Raw genomic sequence first — 14,122 nt, forward strand, 5'->3', positions numbered from 1 at the left:
TGCCGTGGTCAAATCTAACTGCGGCATGCAGAGGGTTCGGGGAGGGTACGGGTGCCCTCCGCTTCCCCATCAGGTCCCCGCTCTGCAGTGGCGGGGACCCGATGGCAGAGAAGGTAAGCCCGATGTCTATCATAGGCATCAGAGCTTGCCTTCTACGTGTTTTTCATATAAAAAAAAATCATAAAAAGTCAAATTCAGCATTGTCGCGTCCGTAACAATCTGCTCTATAAAAATAGCACATGATCTAACCTGTCAGATGAACACTAAAAAAAATTAAAATCAAAACCGTGCCAAAACAGCAATTTTTTGCTACCTTGCCTCACAAAAAGTGTAATATAGAGCAACCAAAAATCATATGTACCCTAAAATAGTACCAGTAAAATGGTCATCTTATCCCGTAGTTTCCAAAATGGGGTCTTTTTTTGAAATTTCTACTCTAGGGTGGCATCAGGGGGTCTTCAAATGTGACATGGCAACTTAAAAATTATCCCATCTGCCTTCCAAAAACCATATGGCGTTCCTTTCCTTCTGCGCCCTGCCAAGTGCCTGTACAGCAGTTTACGATCACAAATAGGGTGTTTCTGTAAACTACAGAATCAGGGTAATAAATATTGAGTTTTGTTTGGCTGTTAACCCTTGCTTTGTTAGCGAAAAAAAATGGATTAAAATGGAAAATCTGCCAAAAAAAGTGAAATTCTGAAATTTCATCTACATTTTCATTAAATTCATGTGGAACACCTAAAGGGTTAACAAAGTTTGTAAAAACAGTTTTTAATACCTTAAGGAGTGTAGTTTCTAAAATGGGGCCATTTATGAGTGATTTTTATTATGTAAGTCCCACAAAGTGACTTCAGACCTGAAATGGTCCTTAAAAATTGGGTTTTGGAAATTTTCTTAAAAATTTTAAGATTTGCTTCTAAACTTCTAAGCATTCTAACGTCCCAAAAAAACTAAAATAATAATTTAATTTACAAAATGATTCAAAGTAGACATATGGGAAATGTAAAGTAATAACTATTTTAGGAGGTATCAATATGTTTTAAAAGGAGAGAAATTGAAATTTAGAAAATTGCTAATTTTTCAAAATTTTTGTTAAATTTGGTATTTTTTTTATAAATAAAAATCTAATATTTTGACTCACATTTACCACTTTCATTAAGTACAATATGTGAGGAGAAAACAATCTCAGAATGGCTTGGATAAGTAAAAGTGTTTTAACGTTATCACCACAAAGTGACATGTCAGATTTGCAAAAAATGGTCTGGTCCTTAAGGTGAAAAATGGCAGGGTCCTGAAGGGGTTAAATATGCATGTTAAAAATAAACTCTGTCTAGTGCATACAGTATTTAAAGAAGTCTCTAGTTAGTTATTAGTGGAAATGAGAGCAATTGTTTAAAGGTAGTCTGTCACCAGAATTTGCATGCAGTGTGCATGCAAATTCTGGTGTCAGACTACCTTTAAACAATTGCTCTCATTTCTTGGACCACCCTGTAAGCCTCTTGCGTCATCCAGTGTACAGGCCAAGATCCCGCCGACACATGCGCACTGTGATGACCATTGTGGGCAGCATCATCGGAGCGATGCTGCTGCCCACAATGGTCATCACAGTGCGCATGTGTCGGCGGGATCTTGACCAGTACACTGGATGACGCAAGAGGCTTACAGGGTGGTCCAAGCAACAGGCTGGGGAGGGGTTATGTGAGAAGACGGCAGAGCAGCCTGGGCGCTTACAGCCCGAACACCGCCCCTAGGCACTTGCAAGCCCTCATTTAGGTATGAATAAAACTGCATTTTTGCCTCGGGTGAACATGAAGAAAAAAGGACAAAGGTACCATTATACTACAGTGCTATGTAAGTAGTGGATAAGGGCACATTTTGGTGACAGACTCCCTTTCAAGATATTTTGCAGGACAGAAATTCTGGGATATAACTGCTCAGGTTACACTCAATCAAGGCAGGCATGTTGACGGAACGGTCACATGTATTAATAATTCATTAATTTACTGCCATCTATCTGTGAGAAACAAGAACAGCAGCAGAGTGGTGGAAGGCAAGCTGGGGGAATTTTCTCTATTTCTTTTTGTTTTCATTGATTATTGTATAACTCCAAATCTCTCTCTAAGAAAAAATAGATAAATCACTAAAAACCCAAACGCTGATAAGCCCTTCAATGATGACCCTGTATTTGGCATTGCTTTACATCGAAGAAGGCACAGGACGGTCTTGTAGGTTTTTGCGGCTATAGAAATGTGTAAATACGTCTCAGGCTTGATATAGGCCATCTTTGTTCTAGAAACAAAATTGGTTTCCATCTATATTTCTAATCCTAAAAGATGAAGAGCGTCTCTCTATACATATGCATATAACATAAAAGCAATATAATGCTACTATTTGTAGACCCTCATTTCACACTTAATCACATATCAGAACCACAGGCCAGGCCAATAAGGACATCCATTAGAGAGTTCAGACGGACATAGGAACAATAAATGATGGCTATTAGTGGTTAACTCACAGGCAGTGAATAATGGTGCGGCCTTCCCCTTCATCACATTCCTCTTGCCATTTCTCAACTTGCAAAATCAATTTTAGGAAAGATCTTTTGGAATTTGGCACCTCTCTATGAGCCGCCCATCCTAAGTACTGGAACTGTTGCACCATCAGATAACCCTCTTGAGGCTGTCCAAAAGAAAGAACGCTCAAATTAATGTTTTAGTCATTTGGATCCAACAAACATTAAAGGGAATCTGTCACCAGGAAATTCACAGGTAAATCAGGCACAATGACTTGTAGGGTTAGCAAAGCTGAATGTAATGATAAAACGCAGTGATCTGTTGCGTTATTCCAGAGACAGAAATACATTAAATACATATACAACTGAGCAGTTATAAAAGGGTTGTCCTACGAAAAATATTCTTCAGTTTTCAAACCAGCACATGGATCTGAATACTTTTGTATTTGCATGTAATTAAAAATTTCCTATAGCCACTGAGCTATTTAAAGGGGTTGTCCGGGATTTGGGACCCATGTCCTACCTGATGAACTTACTTCTAATGCCCCCTTTTGCTCCAATAAATTCTCTGCCGGAAGTGAAGGTTTTCTTTCAGTCAGTGATATACCTGGTCCCTTGCAGAGGAGGAGAGGTTCCTCTTCCGCTGCTCAGGGAGCCCGGTGACGTCACTGCCAGCCTAGCTAATTATGCAAAAGTGTTGGAGGGGCGGTAACTAGCCTGGCCGAGATCACGCTAAGCTCCACCCCCTCCAGTTTAGTGATGTCACCGGGTGCCGACAAGGGACCAATCAGAGTGGTCCCTTGCCCATGCTCACTGCAATTGGTTGGTCTATGCAGACCAACCAATTGGAGCGCGGTACTGTAAAAATGCTGGTTTCAGGCTGCCTGAAAGTGAGTAAAAAGCTCCCTCATATGTGCCCCCAGTTCCCTTTATAAAATAAAAGGCACCCTCATATGTGCCCCAGTGCCGGTCATCAAATAAATCCCCCTTCATGTATGGGCCCTCATTGTCCTCAATCGCCCCGATGTTCCTCCGCTCCTGCTGCCCTGGAGCCGCTGACATCTGCAGAGAGAGTGTTAGCTGTAATTTACAGCTAACACTCGTCTCCAACGCCCCAAATCGGTGCTGGCACCGATCTGGGGTGTTTAACCCCGTAGTTGCCGTAGTCAGCAGCCGCCCGCGGCATCCACTGGGTTGAGAGGGAGGGAGGGAGCTGCTCTGCAAACACGGAGCACATGACATTTGCAAGGAGGAGTTTATGGGGGAGGAATATGAGGCTGGAGGCTGAATATGTAAGAGGGGGCGGATCTATGGAGGAGTGAATAATGTGCAGGAGGCTGAATATGTATGAGGGGGGCGGATGCAGGGAGGTGAACTTACACTGTAGAAACCACCTGCTGCTGAGCTGCACTGGGACACACAATGCTTTGCAGCAGGAAGTGATGGCATACATAAACAGATATGTAAACAGTTTGTTGGGGACTGTAGGAGCAATGCAGCAGTGTAAAAGCTACCTAAAAACATCTTGGGAACATAAACTTGGCTACTAATGGGGAGTAAACTACTTTAAAAAAAAAATTGTTCCCGGACAACCCCTTTAATAAAATGTATCTGTATAGCACCGCCTCCTGTTTGTTCATTATTTTATTTCTTTGTCCTGCTCACTGAGAAGGCCGCACATGCTCAGTTTCACCCCTCAACTGCCTCCTGATTTGTTATAGGGAGAGCCGAGACACGCCCCCTTAGTTCCAGCAGAAAAGACACTCCCCTTGAGCTGCCAGCCTGATCTAAATCTAGCAGAGCATTGAATGGGGAGATCTCTGGATCCATGTGAGGTGCAGGGCTGGTTCTAGATTTTTTTAGAAAGAGACTGTCATGTAATATATGATGTCTGATTTTAGTTTTTTACAACAATCATGGGATAACCCCTTTATGTGCAATGGAGGGACCAAGCCACTTTATGTACCCCTGTTCTTCCTACTTCCTCTGCCAGCCCCTCCCTTTCCTTTATTGACAGGGCCAGGTGGGATAATTATGCAGGAACCTGGCCCTGTCAATCAAGGAGAGGGAGGAACTGACCGAGGAAACTGAAGCGCTAAGGTGCACAGATTGGCTTGGGTCCACCCCAAGTGCACTTAGGTTCAACTCTATATGGATTAAAACATACTTTTTTACCAGATTTACCAGGCAGAATTTCCTGGTGACAGACTCCCTTTAAGGCAGCTGCTATATTCTGCTACAAAAAAGTAAGCTACTGATCAATGTCATGGTGCCATGCTGGTATGGATTGTAAGATCATGTTAACTCAAGCAGTACACATCCTCAACATCTATACCTAAGAGCATCACAATAAAACATTTCTTATAAAAATGTATAAGGCAGTAAATCTCTATCCGGCATGAAAACTTCATATGATTACTTACTGAACCAACTAAACAGAATGCCACTGTAACTATGGGAAAGTAAATTTTATAAAAAAAAAATAATTAAAATAATTAAAAATAAGTGTAAATGTAAATTATTATTTTTTTTTGTAATGTACAGGGGCAGTGATACTGACCATTTATGTAATAGACTTTAATAACTGAAATTGTACATTTTTATTAGAAAAAGTGCCCCATTTTGAGCCTTAGCAACGCTCCTCTGTCTTCTGTTTACATTACAGTCGGTGTTAGCAAGTCTTCACTGTTATGTAAACAGAAGACAGAGGAGCGTGGCTATGGCTTAAAATGGACCACTTTACAGCTATTTTTCTAATAGAAATGTATGATTTCAGTAATTAAAGTATATTGCAAAAATTGTCAGCATCACTGCCCTGTACATTACAAAAAAAATAAAAAATTACAGTTACACTTTATGTGATGGTCACATAACCAAATCGATCTGTCTGCATCGATTTTTGGTTTAGCAACATAACCGACACATTTGGCACTAAATTTAACTTTATACAGAGTTAGAGGAAAAAGGTAAATTGTGCAATATTTTCTATCATAACAGTCATCAACTTCACAGGGTGGGGACCAGGTATCATCATATACTATTTGGTCAGACTTTAGTAGAAAAAGTATGTGAAGCCCTGCATTAAATAATACTTAAATTGGGCGTCTTATGTCAAAGTTACTAAGACAAGATGAGACTAATGCCCAACCACCTGGTGGCTGGGAAACAGCGGAGTGGATCGGCACCTCACTGTTTTAGTAGCTCACTTTGCAGCGCATGGGAGCTAAAAAACAGCATAGCACAGGGATCAGCAGTACCTGGCACTCCAGCTGCCTCTGTACAGCATTAAAATGTATTGGCTCCGTCGAGGCTACATTCGTCTCACTTGAAGTCGCGCGAGAGTTTGGTGAATTAAAACAGTATTCAGTTTTACATCTTTAAAAACATTTCTAATTAGCAATCCAAAATCGGGTTTGATACCGAGGTTCCAGCCGGTACCAAACCCGACTTCAGATTCCGAATTTGAAATGTTTTGAGAGCTGTAGAAATGAATACAGAATTCATTCATTTAAGTCTCATGCGACTTCGGGTGAAACGAATGTTGCCTCTACGGAGGCAATACATTCTAATGATGAACAGGTCTCCGTCAGGGTTGCCAATCATCCAGAAATTTCTGGACAGTGTTCAGATGTGTCCGTGATTTTTTTTTAGGTTGGTGGTACTTGACTAAATTATTTTGGTGATAGTTATTTTAAAGCTCACAGTAAATGCTGGTAATGAATTCTTATCAGTAAATCGAGATATAGACATGTATCACTTATAATCTTTATAATTCATTAAGGTTTTCCAATTTGTCCGTAAAACATATTGTCCGTTTGTGATTTAGATAAGCTGTCCAATAAAAAAAGCTAAATTCGGGTTGACAACTCCGTACAGCACTAAAACAAAGTGCTAGAACAAATCTACTTCGGATCTAAGATCTGAAGCTCTATTCGCTCAAAACTATTCAAAACCACAAAATGTACATTTATTAAACAGATTTTTTTCACATCACAAAAATGCTACTTGTAATAGCATCCTTACTGTAACACAGAAACTAGGGCACATGTGCTTCAAGTGTTGAGGGATTCTGTCTCTATGTCAAGTTCATAGTATTTCACAATGGTTAACATATGTTAACCCCTTAAGCACAGGGACAATTTTCATTTTGCACTTTCGTCTTTCCCTTCCCTGCCTTCCGAGAGCCATAACTATTTTCATTTGCATTACCATAGGAGGGCAGATTTTTTTGCAGGACAAGTTTCCCCCCCCCGCTCAACATTTACTATATCTTGAATTGGAAAATGGGAAAAAAAAAAATCTTTGTCAGGTGAAACTAAAAAAAATAAAAATAAATACACAATTCCACCATATTTTTTTGCTTGTTAGTATGCCTACTACATTACCAAATTTGTATTTTAATAGTTAAAAAATAAAAACCTTTAAAATAGTTCTTTTCATCGCCATATTTTTATTTAATATTTTGTAGGGAGGCAGGGTGAACAAAAAAACTTCTAAATTGCCATCTTTTTTGTTACGGCGTTCACTGCAAATGATATATATTTATATAAATTTTTCCTCCCCCTGATCACTATTACCACAGCGTGCAATAGAATACTAGTGTAGTCTATGGGATCTTGACAGACTTCCTATGAAGCCCTGCCAGAGGCTTAAAAGGTATCTTATTATGGGCACACCTGGGAGCCTTTACAAGGCCCCAGGCTACTGTAGTAATCGGTCGGAATACTGCGATTTCACGATTTAACCCCTCAGGTGCAGTGGTTGCTATTGACCACAGCATCTAAAGGGTTTAAATGACCAGGATCGAACTTACCTCTGATCATTGTCAGCAGGTGTCAGCTGTATAATACAGCCAGCACCCGCTGCATATGGAGCTAGATGAGCTTGCATAGTTACTTCATTTTGTTTTAAGGGGTTAAGGACTAGATGAAAAAAAACAGATGAAGCAAGTTTCATTTAATTTTTAATATCACATTGTCCACAAAATTTATAATTAGTTACCCGCGTCAGGTTGCATATTCTGAAGATTCGGTTGATGACATCACAATCCATTGAGCAGGACATGCATTCCACTTGGATAGGACCGTACCGCAGCATTCCCTCCTCTGGCCAATATTGTGGACAACCCTGTGGGTCACAAATCATACCTTCTTAATAAAATGACATTCCATTTTATCGAATAGATTGTAAACCAAACAGCAAATGACCTGTGTCAAGTCGACTTCATTCAGCATCACTAAGGAAGAGCATCCATAGTCATAAACTAATCTCCAGAAGTCCTTCACAGTGTTTGGCAAGGGATGCTGTGTGACAATGAAGGCAGCTGGCTGTCTGTAGCTCTATTACATAGAAGAAGAAAAAAAAAAAGATAAAGACTTGGATTTAGCAAAAAGAGGCAACGATGGACAGGTCTGCCAATCAGGGCATCACAGCCCACAGCTTCATATTTGGTAGATCATGTTTTAGCTATATAAGAGCTTTGTAATAGCTAAAAAGCGGTTAGAGGCATAGAGTATGAAATAACCTGAAGCCTCGCTCACAGATCCAGATAGGAAAGCTGTTAGAAGTCATAAGACACTGTTGCCCTAAAATTGTGGCACATGAAGACAGACAGGGTGGCATGGGAGATATTTGAGCATATCCAGCACTACATTCTCTAATGCATTTCATCACATAGAGCATCACTTAACCAATTATGCTAAATGAAACAAATAGAGCTGCCTCTTCTAAACGCAACATAAAATGCTCTGCCTAATGTAGTTCATTAAAGTCTCCATTTACAATTTAATGCATCCATTAATTATTCAGCATGAAGAATCACTGAACTGGAATGCAGTAAACCGCACAAAACGAGACATGCCGCCCGTTCATGACATGTAAACAAGGATACATGCTGCTGCCGAGTTTGCCAATTACGACTCCCTTTAGGAGGGGTTTTTCAAACTTAAGTTTAGATTTTCTTCTTATTAAAAACCATGTTGCTTGCACTTTTCACTGTAATTATACATCACGCTTGTAACCCGCTTTCTGTGTGCATCAAGGGATCAGCATTAGCAGAACAGCTTGGTTCTTAGAGTCACGTCGCTATAAGTGATATTGGGCTCCTGAAGCGAGCAGATGTGGACTAGAAATCTCAGAGTTGCACACAAGAAACGGCGCTAAGCCATATTACAACTAAATGACATCTGGGAAGATGTGAACACTTTTGTCACACAGCACAGTGACCTTAAAGCTTCAAACAGATCTGTAGACTGTGTCTTGATAACCTTGAATGGTACTAAGCTCTCCATTAATAGCTAGATCGCAAATAAATTGACCATGTGAAGGCATCATTCCCACAAGAGGTGAACCCTGAAAGTGACGAACAACTAGCCAACATTTCATGGGAATTCAATTTCAGTCAACGGCAACAGGGCTTTAATTACTGCCCATTAGTTTTGGAATATTCTGCAGAGCAGGTCCATCAATCACGGTGTATCAGGCTCTATTCCTGTTCTCTACACACATCAAGCAGAGAGATAGGTCTCCTTACATCCACCAGCGCAGCATTGATGTAATTGCTGCTCTCCCCATCTATGGTAATTAAGAAAGGCAGGCATCTGTCAGGCGGCAGCAGGTCCATGAAGCGGTTCTTGTCATGGTTCCTCGGCAAGCAGGCTATACTGCAGTCCTCGGCCTGTAATCTTGGGGTCACAGAATTCAGAGTCTGCAGGAGAGAGATTCATTAGAGACACCGTGCTGCCCCAGTGGTTTTTGTGACAGGAGAATGCGCTAAAACTGCTTAACCTTCGCAAGAAAGAAGGCTGTATACTGATGGGTTAAAAACAATTGAACAATAAAGTAATTTGGCGAAAACTGTTACGCTGATTAGTGTGTGTAAACCTTTGTATTCAAAAGTCTCTGTGATCTTATGAAAGACTATCAACTGGCCTGCTTTTTATATGTAGCTAAAATCAATCCACTTTGCCTAGCGGTAACTTCATGCATCTGCTAATGACTGCTGCTTGTACAGGCCCCCTGGACTAGATCATGTACCAGATGTAGACGTTGTAATGAGGAGGACAGTAGTAACAGAACAATAATCCAAGACATAAAGGAAGAAAAAAGGACTTGTCCATTGGGAGTGTGTCAGTCTGCACTATTGCCTACATGTTCCTGAAATGAACAGTAGTGCTAATGCCCTCTTGAAGCCATACATTTTTGGCTGGCAAACGTCTATTGAGGTGGGACACCTAAGGGGTAGGTCACAGCATGCCGGATTTTCTAGTGCAGGTAGAGCATTAGCGTCTTACAGCCAGAAAAAGGTCCAGTAGGACATCTGTGAAGAGCTTTGAAGAGTTTAATACTGTCAAACCTGTGACAAAAATGAAAGGGCCTTTCTTATAGAAGGAATGTAGAAAGATAAATGAAAAATGGAAATTCTATCACTTTTTTTAAAATTATATATATGACCATTTAATGAATCCATTACATAGTAAGCAGTTCACAGTACAGTATCATTTCAGAGCAGTTAGATCTATTTAAACATAAATCATATACTAAGGGAATTTGGAAGCATGGGTAAGAAAAATGTGCTAGTTAATAAAAAGATTTGCAAAGCATTGCTGTTTTATAAAATAGCTTGTGGATAACATCCAGCAGTTTTCTTTAAAATGAGTGTGCTGACTACAGAACGGATTGAAGCTGGTAATAACCAAGTAAATAGGGAAGGGGAGAAGTTGTGGGGAAGACTTGCACACATTTCTGCTGCCTTAATCACAGACATCATGTAAAATGCTCACTGAATCTCCAGAAAGCTTGAGGAGCCCTTCTATAATATATGTTGTGCTCGTGGGGTAGTCAGGGTTGCTTATTATATGAACCGTCCAGGTTGCTTTGATTAGAGAGAAATTCAGCATTATCGTATTAGGAAGGGATGTATGAATTAGATGTAGAGAACACAAACAGTACTTTCCATGCCTATGACACGAGGAATAATGTGCCTGACAACTTTGGAAAATGTAGAAGAATGCAAACTCCAGTTTATGCGATTTGATGAGTTGTATTTAATAGGAAATGCGGTAAATCATATGCATGACGTTTCGGCCACAATCCGGCCTTCAGACTATTACAAAAAATACAAAATATAAAGAGGGTACATTATATAGTGTCAGATATCATGATCGTGGTGAGACAGTAGTATATACATAATATATACTGTCTCACCATGATCATGATAGCTGACACTAATATATATATATATATATATATATATATATATATATATATAATGTACCCTCTTTATATTTTTTATTTATTGTGATAGTCTGATGAAGGCCGGATTGTGGCCGAAACGTCACGCATATATGATTTATCGCATTTCCTATTAAATACAACTCATCAAATCGCATAAACTGGAGTTTGCATTCTTCTTGATTTTGACGGGGTGGGAACCCGACTTCCAGTAGCGTACCTACAAAAGAGTGCCACAAAGTTTTCTCTTCAACTTTGAAAAATGTGTCACTTTCTATTGTTGGAAACAAATGCACTCTAACTCCTTTATGCTTTGCACCTTGTATACTGGATTACATGCTTCACCTTGCTAGCATGGTCTGGACACGAGTCTGAAGATAGCTAACTAGAGGCCATGAGTTGGGATGTCCCCAAACTGAAAAAATAAAGGGGCCTGAAACCTACAGTACCAAGTGCCTTGATCTTTTAGCTTTTTATGGTGGGGACGCTACTTCTATTGTATACAGTTTGCTTGAAAGCTGTTAGAACAGCTCAGAGATAAGCAAATCTCTAGGATAAAAAGAGGACTAGAGTCTAGCGAGTCAATATATGTACGCCTACATATTGTGACACGTCAGAAGATAGGTAAAAGAGGAGTTACACTATGCACTAGTGGGTGTACAACGTTCTGGCAAAAATCTTTCACTTAATGGAAAGCCAGAAATTGCTAAATATTTCTTGGAAGTAGAATTAACTCAGAAAACTGAAATAGACTGGAATTTGAAGTAAACAACATAATGAAAACCACTTGGTTGATATAAGCTGGGCCAGAACTGCTGTTTGCTTGTGGACAATAGATCTTTCTGTATATCGGAGCATGCTGATGCTATTTACAACAGCACAAGGACTTCAATATAACAATTTGCTGACTAGCTATTCCGATGTTTAATTTACAGTCAGATGCAACTATAATATAAATGGTCTTCAATAAAGTTCATGCATGACAACTACGCAGGACATGCACATGACACACACCAAACTAGGTCAGGAATCAGTGTAAACACATTTATGTCTAACATTCACAAACAACTGTTAGGATTTTCCTCTAACCCACTTAAAGTAAAGCTCCATTTTGGGGGAAAAGCCATTGTTTACTGCCACTGATGGCTCTTATAGTAAGCAAAAGAGATCCTGCCAAGTAAGAAAGAGGCAGTTTTTCTAAGCCAAGAAGATGAAAACTGTGTCGCCAAAGCTCAGTTCATCTGATTCTCTATGGACACTATATTGTACTTAAGATATAGAAATTACGTACAAGTCTATTCTTGAAAGGATTAACAAAAGTGGAGCTTCACGTTGAAGTAAAAGAGAAACATTTGTTTTTCCTAAGTGGCATGTTAGCTGGATACTTCTAATGTGTACTAGGATTACAGCACTGGGTCGGTAATTTATATGTGCCTAGCTAAAATAAATTTGTTTCCTCACATTGCTAAATACATCTTAAAGGACACACAATTAACATTGGAAATACTTGTAAGACATTCAAAAGAGAGAAGCCTAGAATACATACTGATAATACCTGGAATTCATCTTTGAGATGTGACGAGTTGGTCTGGGAGTCTATTCTGATCATGTCAAAGTATGCTGCTTTAAATTCACAGACTGGAATGGCAGTCTCTCCGCATAAGCATGCTTCTAGGATGGCATCGTGGATAAAGATATACTGCTCCTGTAGACACAGGATAAATAAGTGGGGCTCAGTTCACATGATCCCACCAATTACATATTGAGGGCGTATACCAGTGGATACAGGACCCCTCGACATTCAGTTAACTGAGAAGAAGCAACATGCACCTTAGAGTCAACATGAAATAAGTTAATTGGAAAGAAGTTACTTACCTCTGTCTGGACCATGTTGATTCGGCGAGAACGTAAAGCTTTGACACAATTATAGATGTCTACAACTCCTTCCCGCTCAGCCATGTCCAGCATGATATCAATAACTATGTAACAGCCAGTTCGGCCAGCGCCAGCGCTAGGAAATATATAGATACAATGATTTAATTACAATGATGAAACTGCACATACCAAGGCATCTCTTATACTACCGATCCATTAGGCATGTTTTCTCATGTTACAGTGTTTTAATATAACCTAAAAACGCCAGGAACTTTTCCAGAGTAATGTATGTCTTTTGAAAAAAAGACCATTAGGATAAATAAATTAAAATAAAAGTAAGCCAAAGCAACCTTACAGTTAATTCAAATGTATTACATGACTGAAATGAGAATAAGGTGGCAATCCATGGACTGTGGATCTACAGTATACAAACTGTTCTGTGTGAATTTGCTTTATTTTCCACTAGCAATCATTTTCTCTGACTCACTGCGGTTCTATCTCTAAAGCTTTCACTGACATCACATTGGAGTATATATGACTTTGGAAAATGATGGCACTTTACTGACATAGGCCTCAGATCTGCTATTATCCATAATAGCCATTCATCTGACTTTTCTCACAGACTAGCTTGGACATAATTCTATTTTTTGGAACAGGAAACTGTTGATTACAGCACTAAACCTTACTCTAGGGAAAATGTTTCTTAAAGGGAATATGGTATCCAATCTGTAGACCGAATGCTATAGTGCAAGAGGTGCTGAGCAGATTGATAGAGTTTTGTGAGAAAAACAAACAAACTTGTATTTCATTCATTATTACAATCCCAGCTCTTTCTTTACTTAGGAGTTCAGTGGGTGGTCTGATTAGTGACTGACAGCCTTCCTCTATGAAAGGCATACAGAGATGGCTGTCATTCACTAATATGACCACCCACTTGGTTCCTAAGTATAGAATGAGCAGGGAAGGAACAAAACAAGTTATAATTACTGTATTTTTTGCTTTATAAGATGCACCCTATGATAAGACGCAGCCCAGGTTTTATAGGAGGAAAATAGATCTGTCCCTCAAATATCAGTACATTGGATCAGACCCCCATCAGCCCTTTATTTTAGACCCCAATGAGACCTCAGATCAGCCCTCAGAGACCCCCATGAGACCTTAGATCAGCCCCCATTGTCAGACCCCACAGAGTTCCTTGCCAGAACCATAACACCTCCGATCAGAATAAAATTAAAAACTCCTCTTACCTCTCCTGCTCCACGGCTCCTCTCCATCTCCGGCAGCGCTCCCATGTCTTCTCCAGCCCGTGACTCTGTACAGGGTCAGGACAGTGCAGCGCCAGCCCCAGGAAGGAAGACCAAGGAGGGTGAGTACCGGAAGCGCTCGCAGTGCTTCACTCCCCGCTCCAGGCACCTTATGCATACTAGTGAGTGCTTCCATAATGGAAGCGCTCACTAATATTCGCTTTATAAGATGCACAGCCATTTTCCTTTGGGGAAAAAA

The 14,122-nt window shown here is 40.0% G+C and overlaps 1 protein-coding gene across 4 annotated transcripts in view; it reads right to left on the reverse strand.

Annotated features, from left to right (window-relative positions):
* The window catches only part of PTPRK (protein tyrosine phosphatase receptor type K), a 395,839-nt gene that overhangs the window by 8,923 nt on the left and 372,794 nt on the right, over positions 1–14,122 (reverse strand). For 2 of the 4 annotated variants that reach the window (XM_040429122.1, XM_040429120.1), the window contains 6 exons: positions 12,620–12,755; positions 12,291–12,449; positions 9,045–9,218; positions 7,720–7,851; positions 7,514–7,639; positions 2,516–2,679 (listed from right to left, as the gene is read on the reverse strand). In XM_040429122.1, the coding sequence (XP_040285056.1) occupies positions 2,516–2,679; positions 7,514–7,639; positions 7,720–7,851; positions 9,045–9,218; positions 12,291–12,449; positions 12,620–12,755 (891 nt within the window). The remainder of the gene's footprint in view (positions 1–2,515; positions 2,680–7,513; positions 7,640–7,719; positions 7,852–9,044; positions 9,219–12,290; positions 12,450–12,619; positions 12,756–14,122) is intronic. The other 2 variants (XM_040429123.1, XM_040429121.1) reach the window with 1 other exon arrangement.

The sequence above is a fragment of the Bufo bufo genome, chromosome 4, assembly GCF_905171765.1.
Source record: "Bufo bufo chromosome 4, aBufBuf1.1, whole genome shotgun sequence".
Lineage (NCBI taxonomy): Eukaryota > Metazoa > Chordata > Amphibia > Anura > Bufonidae > Bufo > Bufo bufo.